This window comes from Sebastes umbrosus, chromosome 24, assembly GCF_015220745.1.
Source record: "Sebastes umbrosus isolate fSebUmb1 chromosome 24, fSebUmb1.pri, whole genome shotgun sequence".
Classification (NCBI taxonomy): domain Eukaryota; kingdom Metazoa; phylum Chordata; class Actinopteri; order Perciformes; family Sebastidae; genus Sebastes; species Sebastes umbrosus.
The window spans coordinates 14,072,254-14,090,380 of record NC_051292.1 but is presented as its reverse complement, the minus strand read 5'-3'; the positions used below and the strand labels follow the sequence as shown (position 1 = coordinate 14,090,380).

At 40.4% G+C, this 18,127-nt stretch overlaps 1 protein-coding gene across 1 annotated transcript in view; it reads left to right on the top strand.

Moving 5' to 3' along the window:
- Nucleotides 1-197: 197 nt before the first annotated feature.
- The window catches only part of chrm4a (cholinergic receptor, muscarinic 4a), a 41,849-nt gene continuing 23,919 nt past the window's right edge, over nucleotides 198-18,127 (top strand). The window contains exon 1 of the mRNA XM_037762275.1: nucleotides 198-645. Within this exon, the coding sequence (XP_037618203.1) occupies nucleotides 591-645 (55 nt within the window). The 5' untranslated portion in view covers nucleotides 198-590. The remainder of the gene's footprint in view (nucleotides 646-18,127) is intronic.

Here is an 18,127-nt window from a genome sequence, read left to right as displayed (position 1 = left end):
CTCTCTTTCACTGTCTCTCTGTCTCTCTCTCTCTCTCTCTCTCCCCCCCTCTCTCTCCCTCTCTCTCTCTGTCTGTCTCTCTCTCTCTCTCTATCTCTCCCCCCTCTGTCTTTCTCTGTCTCTCTCTCTCTCTCTCTCTCCCTCTCTCTCTCTCTCTCTCTCTCTCTCTCTCTCTCTCTCTCTCTCTCTCTGAATGAGAGGAGCGCGTTCTGGTGCGCCAGCGTGAGAAGCTGAGCGGCCACATTTCTATTTCCAGGGAGAATCAGTGAGTAATTCAGAAGTGATCAGTTAATGTTGTGTTTTTATTCCTATTTATTATTTTTTGTTCCTATCAAATGACAAGAGAGGAACACTGCAATATCCAAATTGGTTGATATATCATAACCAGAGAGACAAACAGGAGCAAAGGACCAACAACACGGAGTAAACTCCAGTATAATACAACGGAGGAGGAGGAGGAAATAAAGAAATAAAAAGGATATAGATTTAAAGAAGGACTGCGGACGGGATTTTGGTGCGACAGCCGGCAGGAAAACTTGGAGAGAAAAGTGGAGAGATAAAGCAGAGAGGTGTTCAGGTCGACATGCAACATGAGTAACGACAGTAACGCAGCTGAGGGGCTTCGGCCACTCTGGAACTTCAATGGTAAGTGGATTCATTTGCGTAATTTACGCACAGTTCCTTAAGAATTTGATCATGTACAGCTATAAATAAAGGACGGAAGGTCAATTATAACCTCAGAATATAATACATGGCTTATTCTCATGTAACACTGTCATGTAAATGCATTCAGATACTGTGATTGTCAATGGGATGCAGCCTGTGGCATCCTAAAGAGGTGCGTAAAGTGAGTTATCCCTCACTAAGCATCATGATGCACTTTGGTTAAGAGAAGTGATATGTATTCAACATTCATTTGATTCATGTTAAGAAAATGTGGAAAAAAAGGTTGAAAACAAATAATTCAGTAGATATTGATGACTAAAAACAAGCTGGTTGTGTCAAACATCATGAGGCAAAATGTTTATTGTAATAAAGGACCATAACATGGTCAACATTTTCACCACCAACTGGCAGGTTAAATATGTGGAATAGACATGTGGCATTCTTTTCTATAGGAAAAAATGAAATTCGTCCATATTCTTTATTCATAAGGAGATTGATATTGTTCTACCCTTTAAACTAATTACTATTGTTTATTGTTGTTTATTTGTTTTACTCAATTTAAGACTATACAACATAACAACAAAATAAATGAATAATATACAGTGCCTATATCTGAAGCCTCCACCTAGAGACAAGATTCATATAAAGAAATAATATGACTACATTATAGTGATAACAAACAATTATCACAAGATATTCATAATAACAACAATAACAATACAGTAAATATATCAAAAAAGATAAGTGTGTGTGTGTGTGTGTGTGTGTTCTTGGATCAGCAGGTAAGTGATAATCTGAACATCATGTTGAAGAGATCCTGTTTTTCGTCTTCATGACCATGTCGAAATGGTTGAAGGGCATGTTGTTTTTGTAAATCCAAATGCAAACAATGCGAGCAGCAGATTTTCCTCAGGGCAGAGGAGGAAAGACGAAGATGATGAGGAAAGGGGCGTAGGAAGGTAGGAGGTGGTGAAGGAGGAGATAACAAAAAGGGTGAGAGGAGATGAACAGAATTAGGTTTTCAGAGATTAAAAAGCCTGAATAAACTCCTCCTCTCCTCCTTCCCCTCTCCACTCCGCTCGTCTCTTTTACCATTTTCGTCTCTTCTTCTTTTCCACATCTCCTTTCATGTCTTTAATGGAATATGAAAGCGGCAAGGCTTAAAGAGAGAAGAATAAAAGATAATTAGTGTAAAAACTGACTATACAACATAGAAATATATAGGAAATGTTATGTGGAAATTCATGTCAACACTGTGCAAATCTCCAGCCTGCCTCAGGGCAGTTGATTGGCATGTTGAGGATCCCACAGTGTGTGTGTGTGTGTGTGTGAGAGACACGCAGACCGAAAAGGAAAGATACTGAGAGACATAGGAGGGTGGAGGAGAGACATAGGAGTGAATGTGGTTTATAAACCTTTAGAAAACACTGAATGACTGACTAGTCCAGACAGGGATACTTATTGATTTAACAGGTTCATTTTTTGTCGAGGCTGCTACTTTCAGCCCAGTCGCACAGAAGTTCGTGAAATAGTCACGAAATTTAATGTATTGATTCGTGTACATAGACACGAATTTCACATACATCAAATTGTATGTAATTGTGAACTGGGAAGGAGACCGATGTTCGTGTCCCGTGTGAAATCACAAGTCAAAGTTGATTTATTTGCCACGTAACTTCCATATAAATTACGTCACTTCCAGAGTTATTTTAAGCCGGACCACGATCTTTTCCTAAAGCTAACTAAGTAGTTTGTTGCTTAAACCTAACCAAGTCGATCTTTTCCTTAAACCTAACTAAGTACTTTGTTGCCTAAGCCTAACCAAGTCGATCTTTTCCTTAAACCTAACTAAGTACTTTGTTGCCTAAGCCTAACCAAGTCGATCTTTTCCTAAACCTAAATAAGTAGTTTGTTGCCTAAACCTAACCAAGTCGATATTTTCCTTAAACCTAACTAAGTACTTTGTTGCCTAACCAAGACAATCTTTTCCTCAACCTAACTAAGTCGTTTCTTGCCTAAGCCTAACCAAGTCAATCTATTCCAAATCCTAACTAAGTCGTTTTTGTCACTGAACCTCCGTATTTAAGTTACGACACTTCTGGTGTTATTTTAAGCCAAAACAACAATCTTTCCCTAAACCTAACTAAGTAGTCTTATTTTGAAAAGACTGGAGCGGAAATAGACACATGCGTCACGTGTTGTTGAAAGTCGTGCTGAGCGCCACGAAACAAAAATGTACACGAATCAAATAGATTACATTTTGTGACTAATTAACGAACCGCTGTGAGACTGTGTTGCTGCTGTAGTTGTATGCAGGTGGCTTTTTCAGTTCTTTGTATTAGACTGCATCACACTGAAAGGTGTTAATAGAATTGTTCCAACTTATTCACACATACTGTATGGAGAAGCAAAATATTAGACACACCCGACAATGTGGTGCAGTTCCTGTTCACTGTCACTCAGTGTGTATGTTTTATAGTATTCAAATATGATTTAATTGAAGGTCTTAATCATTTTACGTGTCTTTCCTGGCTGTTTATACCACCGCAGACTACTGGGTGAATGAGTTAATACTTGGATACCAAAAAAAAAAGAAAATCCCGGAAGGCAAAGGGCTGCGAGACTCAGTACGGTAGAATGATTGACAGCTCTGAGTTCTAGATAAAACATCAGGGGGTTGATGTAACGTTCCCCCTCTACTCCATTTTCTCTGATTCCTCCCCTGTCTCCTCCCCTCCATCAGCAGCTCTTCTGTTCTCCTCGCTTCCCTCTCCTCACCTCTTTCCTTCTGCTCTTCTAATTCTATCCTATTTACATCCCTGCTCCTGCTGAGGACAGATCCCTGCGGTGTAAAGGCGTGTTTGTGTGTGTGTGTGTGTGTGTGTGTGCACATGTATGGTTATGTGTGTGGATGAAGAATTTTGGATGTGGGTGTGTATACATGAGAACATGCCTATACTGACGGAAGAAAAATATGTGTTTCAGCAAGCAGCAGCGTGTGTGAAGCATTCATTTCTTGTATGTATTGGTGGATATATGTTTGTGTATATGTAAATATAAATGCATGTCTCTGTGTGTCTATTGGTCTTTGCAAAAAACAACAACATACATGTACAGGTAATGTGGTTAAACCAACCAATACTAACTAAACTTACTTATGGAGATGTTCATGTTAAATTAATAAAATAGAATATAATAATAATAATAATAATAATAATAAATAGAATAAAATAATTAGAAAAAGTAAATAAATAAATAAAATAATAAAATAGAGAAAAAACCTATATGAAATCAAATAATGGATTTAGCTTTAATTTCTTTATTATTATTATTATTATTATTATTTTATTTTATTTTATTTTTGTATTTATTTTTTTCCCTTTTGTGCAACCAAGACCAACATGGGGTGGGGCAGGAAGGGGTGGTACTTTTTCTGTTTTTATTTTAATGTCACGGACACTGAGTTATGCTCTAGATTTGATAAGACGACCTTTGCCATGTCTGCAAAAAAAAAATAAAATAAAAAAACATCTGGAAAAAAGTGCATAAATCTGCGATACTGATGGTGATGATGTCCGATGACGACATCAAAAGGAAACATCGCTGCTAGAATGCTCCGAAGATTGGCAGCCTGAGCAGGGGGTGTCCTCTGCTCTGGGCCTGATACATGCTTGAACCGGCTCCAGCCCTCCATCACTGTGGGTGCAGGGAATGGATGCACAGTGTGTATGCATGGATAACACACAAAGGAAATGACTAATGTTGGTTTATTATATGAGATTGTTTGCAGTCCACACCTGCTTTAGTAGTTTGTAACAACCTGTAGTGCTGGCTCCACTAGAGGGGGCTGTTCTGTTAAGGTTTGGTCAACAAAGTTTGGTCAAAGAAAAAAACAAATGACGGCTACCTGCAGTCACTGAGATGTGCTAAACTGGATTTAGGACTTAAATATTGCATTAATATTATGTATTTGTTTAGAATCCTTGATTTGGAAAATGCTTTAGATTACTGTGTGTTATGCTGGGTAATTGTGGTGGTTGTTCTTTAGCTTTTTTTTAATTAAAACTGTGTGATGAATCCTCTGAGGCCACCGTGTTTGGCTGCTGTAAACAGATTGGCCAGCTGTTTGTCTTCTGTTGCATTTCTAATAGTGTAGCTGATCAACGCCTGTTTGTGGTTGATAGAAGTTTAATTTTGAACAGATTTGTAGAGGTAAAACACACTTGCTGATAATACTAGAGCTGTCAATCGATTAAGATATTTAATTGCAATTAATCTCACATTTTGTATCTGTTCAAAATGTACTTTAAAGGGAGATTTATCAAGTATTTAATACTCTTATCAACATGGGAGTGGGCAAATATGCTGCTTTATGCAAATGTATGTATATATTTATTATTGGAAATCCATTAACAACACAAAACAATGACAGATATTGTCCAGAAACCCTCACAGGTACTGCATTTAGCATAAAAAATATGCTCAAACCATAACATGGCAAACTGCAGCCCAACAGGCAACAACAGCTGTCAGTGTGTCAGTGTGCTGACTTGACTATGACTTGCCCCAAACTGCATGTGATTATCATAAAGTGGGCATGTCTGTAAAGGGGAGACTCGTGGGTACCCATAGAACCCATTTACATTCACATATCTGGAGGTCAGAGGTCAAGGGACCCCTTTGAAAATGACCACGACTGTCTTTCCTCGCCAAACTTTTGCGCAAGTCAGGAGCGTTTTTTAACCTCCAATGGTACCAATGGATTCATTAGATTTTCTAGTTTTATATGATACCAGTATCTTCACTCTAGCTTTAAAACTGAGCTACAACGTCCGAAATCTATTGTGTTAAAACAAATTTAAGCGTTATTATCGCGTTAACTTTTCCAGCCCTAGTTAATACCATTAACCATTCACCAAATCAACTAGGACTGAAGTCTTACTGTAATGGTGTGACATTTTGGGAAATAAACGTATTAGTTTTTTTGCCAAGAGTCTTGTCTTTTCATCATGGGGAGGTTGCCAGGCAACCAGCCATAGACTCCAGGAAGTCACTGTCCCCGTTCAATAAACAGCTGGGCACATAACCTCTTGTAAAACCACACATTTTTTAAACTTTTCTGTTGAACAAACAAGACATAACATTTTGTGAGATTAACAGTTCAACTTATGCGACAGTGGCAAGAAAAAACTCCCCTTTAACGGGTAGAAACCTTGTGCAGAACCAGGCTCTGGCTGGGCGGCCATCTGCCTCGACCGGTTGGGTTGTTGGTAGGTGGGTTTCTTTACTTTCGAACAGAGCCAACCTAGCTGTTTTCTCCTCGGGGCGGCTGTGGCCCAGGTCACCCGTCAATCAGAATGTTGGAGGTTTGATCCTCGGCTCCTCCAGTCCACATGTTGATGGTTCCTTGAGCATAATACTGAACTCAGAACTGCTACGAGTATTTAGATTAGATCCTGATGGACAGGTTGTATAGCAGCCTCTGCCATCAGTGTATGAATGTGTGTGTGAATGAGTGAATGCTGACATGTAGTGTAGTGAAGACTAGAAAGGTGCTATCTAAATGCAAGTCCATTTACCATTTACCATTTCCAGTCTTAATGCCAAGCTAAGCTAATTGGCCGCTGGCTGCAGCTTTGAAGGACAGACAGGAGAAAGAGTATCGATCTATCCATTTAACTCTCGACATTTAACTCTAAATCTGTCTCTTTAGGACCACACAGTCACTCTTGTAAGCTTGAAAGCTGGCTGTTATATATCCTCCAAAAAGAGTGGAGGCTGTGGTCATCTTGGAATTATGTTGGTTACTAAGGATTTGATTAGTGGCAGTTTTCCATGGTGTTAACCCTCTGAGACCAACAATAGACCTGTTTTTGTCTTTTTTAGGGGGTCTTTAGGGGAGATAGCAGGTCAACAGCAGATGTCACATAGAAGTGGTTTACATCATCTGAAAGCTGAGAACCTGAAGATTAATTTGAGATGCAGCTCAGTACTGTTTGTCAAGTTGTTCTAGTCATTAATCAGAAAATGGGTTTATTCCATTTGTTACACAGATTTGGTGCAGAATTTAACAATTTTTTAACACTTTTTATGTCACATTAAGACACCAAGACCTTGAGGAACACCATAGAAAAAGCCATGCTGTGATTTGGGATCAAACACTTTTGACATTTTGAGATTTCTGCAAGAATTGCATTTCTTGACGATTGGATGGCGAGCACTTATGTTGTGTAAACTGCTCAGAAACCCCCTTATTGTCAATCTAGCTAGGAAAACCATCCATCCTCTGAATGCTCTAGGTCTCTAGTTTGATCCATCCATCCTCTGAATGCTCTAGGTCTCTAGTTCGTGGCTGTAAAGTTTCATGAGGCTGTGATTATCCTAGAGGTCACCACAGGTCATTTTATACAGTGAGGTCAAGTTTTTAAAAAATGGTCTCTTTGGTCTTCTATGGGGACTAACATCATCAGACATGAATACAGTTGGGCTCATTGGATCCACAAGATTCTCAGCTTCACAGTGATACTTAGTTTATGTAATTCAAGACTGTTTAAGGACCCCAGTATGCAGAAATATTCAAATACAAAAACTGCATGTGATTATCATAAAGTGGGCATGTCTGTAAAGGGGAGACTCGTGGGTACCCATAGAACCCATTTTCATTCACATATCTGGAGGTCAGAGGTCAAGGGACCCCTTTGAAAATGGCCATGCCAGTTTTTCCTCGCCAAAATTTTGCCTAACTTTGGAGCGTTATTTAGCCTCTCTCCCAACAAGCTAGCATGACATGGTACCAATATATTCATTAGGTTTTTCTAGTGTCAGGTGATATCTGTATTTAGCTTTAACACGGAACCTGCTACAACCTCTGAAAGACAGTAAAGTCAGTCTCAAAAGGGTTAAAGAAGTAGCCAGTCCATAGTAACTTCTCAAAAACCACTACAGAATAACACACCTCCTCATCATCCAGCCGTGGCTATACAAATGTCAGTTTCAGTTGTGCATATATCATCCAATTCTATCTAAACTACAAATTGCTAAAGTTAACAGTAACTTCACAGTTTTTTTAGAGTGAATTTGGCTGCAGTGCAACATATTGCCTCTGTTGGGATCCACTGGACATACTGCTGGCTTACTGTAAGGAACACACGCATGCTCTAATGAAGTGAGAATAAAGATGCTTTGGGTTCAGTAATAACAGACTCTCAGTGTAGTCGTAAATTCATTTGATCAATCAAATCAAATTAAATGTGTTGTGTACGCCCTATAGTATGACAGCAACATGCATGGAATAACATCAGGGGCCAGACGTATAAACGACATGCACGCACAAAAACCATGCGTTCGCCTTTTCCCACGACCTAGATTCTCTGTTTCTGTCACTGCTCCCCTCTGACTGATCCCACAGACAGCTGGTATATTCCAGAGGTCAGCACTGAGTTGGATGTATCTGTGGTCATTTTCTGGCAGATGCATTCTTGTTGTCCTGTACCTGCCCTCCCCATCATGCAGCAGTGTTAACTGGCCATGGGTTACCAGTGGGTTGAGCTCACTGTAGTGTGAGGGAGGTCAGCGGCAAAACAGTCCCGTTGTTCAGCATGCTGGCAAGAAAGCACTTGGAACAGCGCTGTGCGGATGTGATGCAGATCACTGTCATCAGTCTGCAGGCTGCTGAATGTTAATTACTGGCCTCCAGATTTAAACCGTATCTTGCTTACATGCAGACCTTTCATACACTGACACTTCTCCAGCTCTAAAAAAGCAGTTCTCATTACAGATCTTTCTTTTTTCTTAAAAACCCCTTCCCATCCCGGACGGGGTAAGGGACAGGGGATGTTCAGAGGAAGCTAAATAGTCAACAGTAGATGTCACATAGAAGTGGTGTACATCATCTGAAAGCTGGGAACTTGAAGATTAATTTGAGATGCAGCTCAGCACTGTGTGTCAAGTTATTCTAGTCATTTATAAGAAATAGAAATGAATTAATAAATGAATTAACTGTCAAAAGTGTGAAAGTGTATCAGCGCTTAGGACATGATGGTAGAAGTTTGCGATGGCCGTCCCCATGCTCTATTATGTCCCATAAATTGTTGCTAACACTAACATGCAAATGAAATGAATTAATGATGAATGAGCACAATGAATACAGCGATGAACAGTTCATGATTGAAGGAGTTTGGGAACTAAGAGGGGAGATTTTTTTAGGCAATTTGAATATTCTGTTTTGATGGTAGATCAAAGTATCCTGTAGTATCAACCCCCCTAACCCAGGAAAATGTAGTGTTTCTCCTGGCGGTTCTAATGGACAACTGAAAGTTGCAGTGGAGCAGTCGCTGATTCTTGTTCGGTGCTCCCTAGAGCTCTCGGGTGTTCTCGGGCGTTCTCGGGGCCCGCTCCGTCCCATGTGGCAAATTGGGCTTGAATCGATCGGTCCATTTCTCTCTCTCTCTGCAGGCAGCTGGGTCTTCGCTCACTCCCATTTGGCTGGAGTGATTGTGGCAGTGTTTGCCAGATGTGGTTGAGAGTTTCTTTCTTTCAAAGTTGGATGGATGCCGGCCTTCGGCACGTTCGGTGCGGCTCGGGGATTCAGCGGGCCCAGAATCCTGCTGGGCAACAGGTCGGTCGAGTTGCAGGCAGATAGAAGAGAGCAAGAGAAGAGTAACACCACAGTGACTTTTGTTTTATAGTCTGCTGTCCAGGAGGTGCAGGGCAGATGTCAAATGACGCAAACTTCTAGCCTTCCCATCAATAAAACCGTCTGATTATCTTCTTTTAACCTCCTCAGCCTCCTACAGCTGATATCACCCACTGAATAAAACATGATGAATTCAAATAAAAGAATTAATCAGGCTCATAGATGGCAGTCATGTTATGACCTGTTATGAAGATAGATGTGCATATGTACATATACACATATGTCTATATGTACACCTATATGCACAGCAAATTACATGAAAGCAAAATATAAATACAAGTTAGTGGTCTTCAGGAATGAGAGGGAGGACCTGAGGGAGGGGGCAGTGTGAACTAAACAGAAAACATTTTATTATTTATTTTGTGATATTTACTGGAAATGACATACAATATCGCCAACAGCAGTAGGAAACCTTCAGGCGATCTCCCTCCTGCCAGCTGCCACCTTATTTAGGTTTTTGTAGTGAAAAGAGGAGGTATCAGCTTCACCAATCAGCCGCTCCTGGTCCATTGAGGCGATTTTAAGGTGAACGACAGGAATAAATAGGAACAGCTGGGCGTCTGACAAAAGTCCAGCTCAAAACGGCTGGTTTAAATTTGATGCTCAGACTGCTGTCCATGGTGCTGATCTGAGGCTAGTTTAAATTAGTTCTCTGGCTGCTGTCCGTGGTGCTGATCTGAAGCTGGTTTAAATTAGTTCTCTGGCTGCTGTCCGTGGTGCTGATCTGAAGCTGGTTTAAATTAGTTCTCTGGCTGCTGTCCGTGGTGCTGATCTGAGGCTGGTTTAAATTAGTTCTCTGGTTGCTGTCCGTGGTGCTGATCTGAGGCTGGTTTAGATGTGCGCTCTGGCTGCTGTCCGTGGTGCTGATCTGAGGCTGGTTTACACTATGGGAGTTGCATGGTGAGCCTCTCCGGGGTGGGACAGCAATTGTCTGCTTTAACATTGTCTGTAGTGATTGTGTGTGTGTGTGTGTGTGTGCACACGAGCGTACGCTTGTGTTTGGGATGAGTGCCCAAGAAAAAAATTTGCTGTATAGGGATATTGGGGTTATATAAAATATTCTCTATTTTCTTTTTTTTTTTTTTTTTCTTGTGTAGGATAAAGGGACTACGACTCGCATTTCGTTGTGCAGCCCTGTGTTGTAGAGGGACAACAAAATGCAGTCAATTTAGCAGCACACATATCTGGTTGTTCAACAGGAAATAGAGTGGTACAGGAATGAGTCCTAAAACCCGTAAATGAGTCAGCATTTTAGCACTTCCGGCCCCCTCGTCTGGAAGTCAATGGGTTTTTAGGTAGATGTCTGAAACAAGGTCTGTAGTTAACACAAACTCAAGAGATTTTAACGTTGTGTTCTACGATATAATTTATTTTGAAGCCTTTACGTGTCGGTTGCTAACAAGTGTCTAAATGAGACTACTAAACGTCATCACGCCGACTCGTCCTCCTTTACAGCCTCGTTGTGTTTATACTCACGCTCATGTGACCGTAACGTTAGCTTTTTTTCTTCTGCTGATTGCATTCAGTCTTCAAAAATCATAAAGTGGTGTTCATTTGTGAAGATTATCTTACGGAATAAAACGTGTCAGTATCATGAATGTTTGTTTTTACCACAGAGGTTCCTTTCTGCAATAATCCAAAACCCAATGGAACAATCCTGTTGGCTTTTCGTGGAGGTAACCAGGGCGATGCTAACTTCCTGGTTGGTCTGCAAAAATACGTCATCCCTGGAGCACTCTTTGCTGCTGCTACTTTACATTAAATCAGCTCCAATACATTTTGTTTTTTGTTTGAAGCTGGTAAGATTCCACAAGAACATTCAAAGTTGGGAGGATATTTTCTATCTTTAATTTCCAAGTTGTCATTTGACTGTGATAGTTTGAATTAGAGTTGATGGTCGAAATGGTTTTGATCATTTTTCAGTCACATTTCCTGATTCCCCAAAGTCAGGATTCGCTGCTTTACTTTGTTTGATATCTTTGTAAACTTTCAGTTTTTTTGTTGGTGAGACGAAATAAGACATCTGAAGATGTCACCTTGAGATCACAGAAATTATAACTTGTATTGTTTATTATTTAGATTATTATAGATGCTAATAGATGATTAGTGAAGTGTTTGAATAAGCTATAGTGTTAGTCTCTGAGGACGTATGCTTCCACTAGCAGAAAGAGAAGAGTAAAATGGAGAGTAGAGCGCTGATGATGATTTTTTTCACATTTTTCTTTGTTCAAATTGATTCAGAATTTGAATATATATTTTGGTGGTGCTGCATATTGAAACAACAGACCCTCCTACCGAAGCCTTACAGTTCCACTAGCATCCTTTACAACCTGTAGTTCGGCTGTCATCTTACACTCTGTTTCTATCCTGTAATGGCCTAGTTTTTCAGGATACTGCAGTTGCCATGTTGCATTTACTGTGTGGCTGTGTATGTGTGTCTGGACGTGAATGTGTATGTGTCAGCCCCAGATGTTGTTACTGGCACATTCCCTGTGTGCTGGCATCGAAATGGGCACAGAGGGATGTAAAGTTGGAGAGAGAGAGGGTAGGATGCAGAGGGGCGATAGAGGAATTAGGGGGTAGGGGTTTGACGAGAGGCAGGATTTATTCCAACTGTTCAAAGCTAGAGAGGAAGGACGACTGGTCTGGTAGGATTAGAACTGATTGTGCTAACATCGCTAATATTGTATTAATTAATTTACCCATCATCATCATTAAAAAGGAACGTGCTTATTACTGGATCGAGTGAAGATAGCAACAGCCACTATTTGAACTTGAGCTTTATTTGACACAGGCTCATATTAGAGACTTTATTTCTACTTTTCCATGTTTTATACACTACTTCAGCAAGAAACCTTCTGTTTCTATTTGCTGTTGATGGAAACTCTTCCTCCATATCTACCTGTTGTCTTGATTCACTCTGTGTGCTGTACATTCCACAGCACTAGATCAATCGGTACATTACAGTGATGTAACCTTACTGCAATAGCAATGATAAGCTTTTCTCAGAGCAACAAAGTGGTGAGTATGGTGCCGTGGAGCTCGCTATTGGTTCGTGCTGGCCAACATATACCATCGTAACCCTCTGGGACCCACAATAAAATGAATCAATTAAAATAAATAGTGAAAGTGTTTAAGGGTTTACAACGTTATGACAGAAGTATATGATGTCCATCCCGATGCTCTATTATGTCTCATAAGTTGTTGCAGCAATTTCTGGGTTGTTACAATTTGTTACACAGATTTGGTGCTAAATTTAACAATTTTTTTACCACTCGAGAATTGATAAAAATGATCAATAATCCCTCCGAAATACCACATTAAGACACCAAGACCTTGAGGAACACCATAGAAAAAGCCATGCTGTGATTTGGGATCAAAAACTTTTGACATTTGGAGATTTCTGCACATTTTTCGGCGATTGGATGACGAGCACTTCTGTTGTGTAAACTGCTCAGAAATCCCCCTTATTGTCAATCTAGTTAGGAAAGCCATCCATCCTCTGAATGCTCTGGGTCTCTAGCTTGCGGCTGTTAAGTTTCATGAGACTGTGATTATCCTAGAGGTCACCACAGGTCATTTTATACAGTGAGGTTACGTTTTAAAAAATGGCCTCAATATAATGAAATGGCTACTATGACTAACATCATTAGAGCCTAAATTTGGAGCTTTATTTAGTGTCCTTCCCAACAAACTTGCATGACATGTTTGGTACCAATGGATTCCTTTTCATTTTCTAGTTTCATATGATATCTGTACCTTCAATCTAGCTCTAAAACTGAACCTGCTACAGCTTCTGAAAGACAGTTAAGTTCGGTCGGGATCACATGTCTCAATGGGTTGATTAAATTAACTGAAAATGTACAACATCCTACATACACTATACTGCACTCTTCCTATATTATAGAGATATTTTGCATACTTTAATGTCTGTAGTAACTGTAGAAAGACATCTGAAACCTGACCTATTTTACTGGATGTTATTGTGCTGCTGCAAGACATATTGTCTCGCTCACTAGATTAAAATTTTTCTAATCTAGATGTGGGGGAACATTAGATGGTGCCTAATAACCTTCGCTGTGCAATGTGCAGACACACAGAAATATGCACCGATGGCGGCAAAAAAATGAGTTTTTTTTAAGGACACGGGACTGTGCTGATGAAATGTAGATAAGGTCAGCTCCAGTGGAAGTGCATCTGGGCAAATCTCTGATGTGACACCCAGGGAATTTAGTGGAGGAAATAATGCAACAAAGGTCATCTCATTCTTTCCCATTAGAACTTGTGCTGCCGGAGTTGTTAGTGCCGATGTTAATCACAAAGTAACACTTTAATAGCATTAAGTGTATCCTGTTTAAATGGCTCTAGAGGATAGAACAGTACATGGTTGAAAAGTGGCTTTTTAAACATCATTGTGCGTAATTACCCTAACCTGAAGTGACATTTCTGGTGAACAAGGTGTGGAAGAAGCTGGTGTGAAGGCACATGGTGTTGAGTCTGGGACTGCTTCTGCATTAAGGCAATTTTAAAGCTGTTTTCTTGTGAAAACGACTAGCGTCCACGTTAGGTTTGGCGTGGCAGGCTGGCTGAACTGTGCAGATGGAGACAGAGGTTTAGGCTTGATTCAGGCAGACAGGTAACAACAAACTGATAAAGGCTAAGGCTAGACTTCACTGTTACAACAAACTGTTCCACAGAGAGACAATCCGGCAGAGACTGAAGCTCAGTGCAGACAAACACAGACAGGCAGGACTAGCAGACTAAGACACAGACAGTGTCTGACAGACACTGTCACTAGGGTGGCATCGTGACAACTTCGCCTGTAGAAGAGGCCTTCATACCAGATGGTATCGAAGGCTTTCTTGAAATCAATCAATAAAACTTGCAAAGGCCTTCCCTTTCTTATTTCTTGTTCAGTTAGGGCAGGGGTCCGTAACCTGCGGCTCCAGAGCCTCATGCGGCTCTTTAGCTCCTCTCCAGTGGCTCCCTGTGGATTTTTAAAAACATTAGTGGAAATGAATAACTGTTTTTTTGTTTACATTTTCAATTCTATTTATCATTGTTGTAGGTCTATGGTACGACGGTGCGACGGAGTATTAGGGCCACATTGAGGAAAAAAAATAAATCTGAGATTTCGAGAATAAAGTCATAATATTACAAGAATAAAGTTATAATATTACGAGAATAAAGTCATAGGTTTACGAGAAAAAAAGTTGTAGTATTATGAGAATAAAGTCATAATACTATAAAGTAGTAATTTTACCTGTTATTTTCTTTTTTTCTAGTAAACTTCTGACTTTTTTCTCATAATATGAGTCTATTCACATAATATTACGACTTTTTTTTGTAAAGTTATGACTTTATTCTCGTAACATAACGACTTTATTCTCGTTTATTCTGTAAATCTCAGATGTTTTTTCCGTCAATGTGGCCGTGATACTTTGTAGTACATTTGCTCTTTGGCCCTCACTGCATTAGACTTATATATATATATATACTTAGACTATAAACTGTGTTACCTTCATCACAATGCTCAAATGTTTTGCGGCTCCAGCCGTTTTTTTTTTTGTTGCTCTCAGCAGAGTTCTTGTGTCATTGTGCCGGGTCACGTCGGCCATACTCCCACCATTACTCCCGACGCACCTTAGTCAGTTCAGTTTTGTGATAACAATGCCATTCATCAAAGATCACATTCATTTTCTCCTCTGCAGAGTTTACAACATAATTATCACGGGGAAACATTTCAGAAAGAAAGAAATCAATTCAATATTGGATGTTGGGATTTGCTAATGCCTTTTAGCTCTCCATGCTGTCTGATTTCCATCTATATGAATGTGTGATGTTGCACAGTTTTCTGGGTTCATAGTTAGCGTGTGCCCTCTTCAAATAGATATCGATCTTACTGTGATCCGATAATGTGTGAGTGGGTTGACTGTGAAGGCTCTGAGAGGCATCGGGTCCAGATCTGTTTTGGCATAGTCTACCGTACTACTGGCAAGAGTTGAACTAAATGTGTGTCGGCCCAGAGAGTCTCTTCGTAACCTACCATATATATATGGACCTCCTGAGCCAAGCTCTCATCCACTGTGGACCAATCTACAGCAAGCATATGGCAAAGGCTGCTGTAGAAGAAAAAAGCAGGAAAAGCCAAATGTGATGGTTCTTAGTTAAAACCTTTACAGCATATGTGCTTTTTCTACTAGATTTGTATGTTCTTATGGTCTTTATACGATGATTATGTGATTATCAGTGTGTTTTGGAAGTGATTGGTTTGGGGTTCCCACTGACTACTGACTAATGAGCCAATCATCAACAAAGAACTGTGTGGCCTCAGACCTTGATGTTTCAAATTGCGCGACGCAAGTGCCTGCCCCAAGAAGCATACCACCAGCTTAACGGGGAACTGGTGCCGAACTGGGGCGGGTGTGCAGGAAAGTGGAGAGTTAGGTGGCTGCAGCAAATGCTGGAACAATGTGAGAACTACTGACGGGAAGAAGAGGGGTGATCTGAAATGTGTGATTGTTTAATTGATGATGACTCAGACATTTGGGTGTATAGTCTGTGTTTGATCTATTCTGTGCTGAAACATGCTGGTTGAATGGTGCACTGACTCTTCCAGTAAGTCAGGATGTGCTGCTGACATAAAAAGTGTGTGTGTGAGATGGAGGATGGACATCTAAAATACTCCAGAAACACTTGCCCTTTAGATTTGCTACCAACTTGAAGTTGTGGTCATTCACATTTTTAACGCATTAATGCAATCAATATTTCAGAAATTGTAGCAGGCCCAGTTTTAAAGCTAGAGTGAAGGTACTGGTATCATATGAAACTAGAAAACCTAATGAATCCATCGGTACCAACCTTGTCATACTAGCTTGTCGCAAAGGAGGTTAAATAACGCAACAAAGTGACGCTAAATTTTAGTAAGGAAAAACTGTCATGGCTATTTTCAAAGGGGTCCCTTGACCTCTGACCTCCAGCTATGTGAATGTAAATGGGTTCTATGGTTACCCACGAGTCTCCCCTTTACAGACATGCCCACTTTATGATAATCACATGCAGTTTGGGGGCAAGTCATAGTCAAGTCAGCACACTGACACACTGACATCTGATGATGATTTGAGCATATTTTTGATGCTAAATGCAGTACCTGTGAGGGTTTCTGAACAATATTTGTCATTGTTTTGTGTTGTTAATTGATTTACAGTAATAAATATATACATACATTTGCATAAAACAACTAGGTTTACCTACTCCTGTGTTGATAAGAGTATTACATACTTGACAAATCTCACTTTAAATTACATTTTGAACAGATTAAAAAATATTTGAATCGATTGACGGTCATTTGGTCCACCACTTTGGTGCAGATTGAAATATCTTAACAACTACTGGATAGATTGCCTTAGTGTGGCTCTAGACTCTTTGTTTTATTTCCCATCAGAACCCAGTAAAGGAACCTGTATTTGTGATGGGACCAGGTCTAACATTTAGTCTCATGCCCCCTTGTGGAACCGGGCCAACATATAAAGGGGAAAGACAAAAAAGGAATAAAGCGAGATATCTGGAGCTGGAGAGGCGAACTGATGCTAGAAAGGGAGAGAAGCTCCATTACAGTGTGAATGTGTCAAATAGAATAGCTAATGTTGCTAGTGCACACACATGCACGCACACACATGCTCACACAGAGCGCTGCTGGCCTTGCACTGTGAAGTATGGATTGGCAACGCTATGATGTGCTTGGGGGGGTATAAAACTCCCTCTCTACTTCACACACACACAAAGGGAAAAGAGAGGGTTAGAGAGAGAGAGATGAAGAGATGAAGAGAAAGTGAGGAGATAGTGTCTACGGACGGACAAAGACAGAAATGGAGTGAGAGACGCTCACCAGATGTCCTCTGACCTTGGACTAATTTAGTTAAATTCGATTTTATTGGGTCTACCAAAACATCCATATGAGAAAAAGTCATCTGTAATTGACTAGCCCTGACACCGTAGAAGCAATAGGCCTCCACAGCACAGAGCCTGCGGTCAGTTCTAAGGGGCTGTGTCTTGCTCAAGGGCAGTGAATGATGTATTCCTACCGCTAAGAGGGGAAACGGTGCACACTGTCCCAGCAGGTCCAAACACAGACTGCAGCAATTTGACATGTCAGTGTCAAGTTTTTGTTTTTAATAGTGACTCTGACAGTCTGCCCAAGCAGGAGCTAAATTAATAATGTATAGGGATATGTGCAGTCAAATGGATGGGCCAAATATCTATCTATCTATCTATCTATTAGGGCTGTCAATCAATTCCACAGTTCATTGTGATTAATCGCACATTTTTTATCTGTTCAAAATGTACCTTACAGGAAGATTTATCAAGTATTTAATACTCTTATCAACATGGGAGTGGACAAATATGCTGCTTTATGCAAATGCATGTATATATTTATTATTGGAAATCAATTAACAACACAAAACAATGACAAATATTGTCCAGAAACCCTCACAGGTACTCCTCCCTGCCTGCTGGTTTCCGACTCATTTTCTGGAATACGTTTTCTTGTCTCTTTTGGGGATACAGTAGCCCAACATCACTGGACTAAAACCCAGAATGTCTGTGTGATAGCTGCACCGACAGCAGAAATTCTCTGGAGATTCCCACGTCACCAAGTCTGCACTGCCTAGCAGTCGGTACAGCAGTGCTTTCGGGGATTATGGATGTCAGAGCAGTCAAGTGCACCCCATGAGGCACACTAACCACGTTTAAAACTCCAGTTAG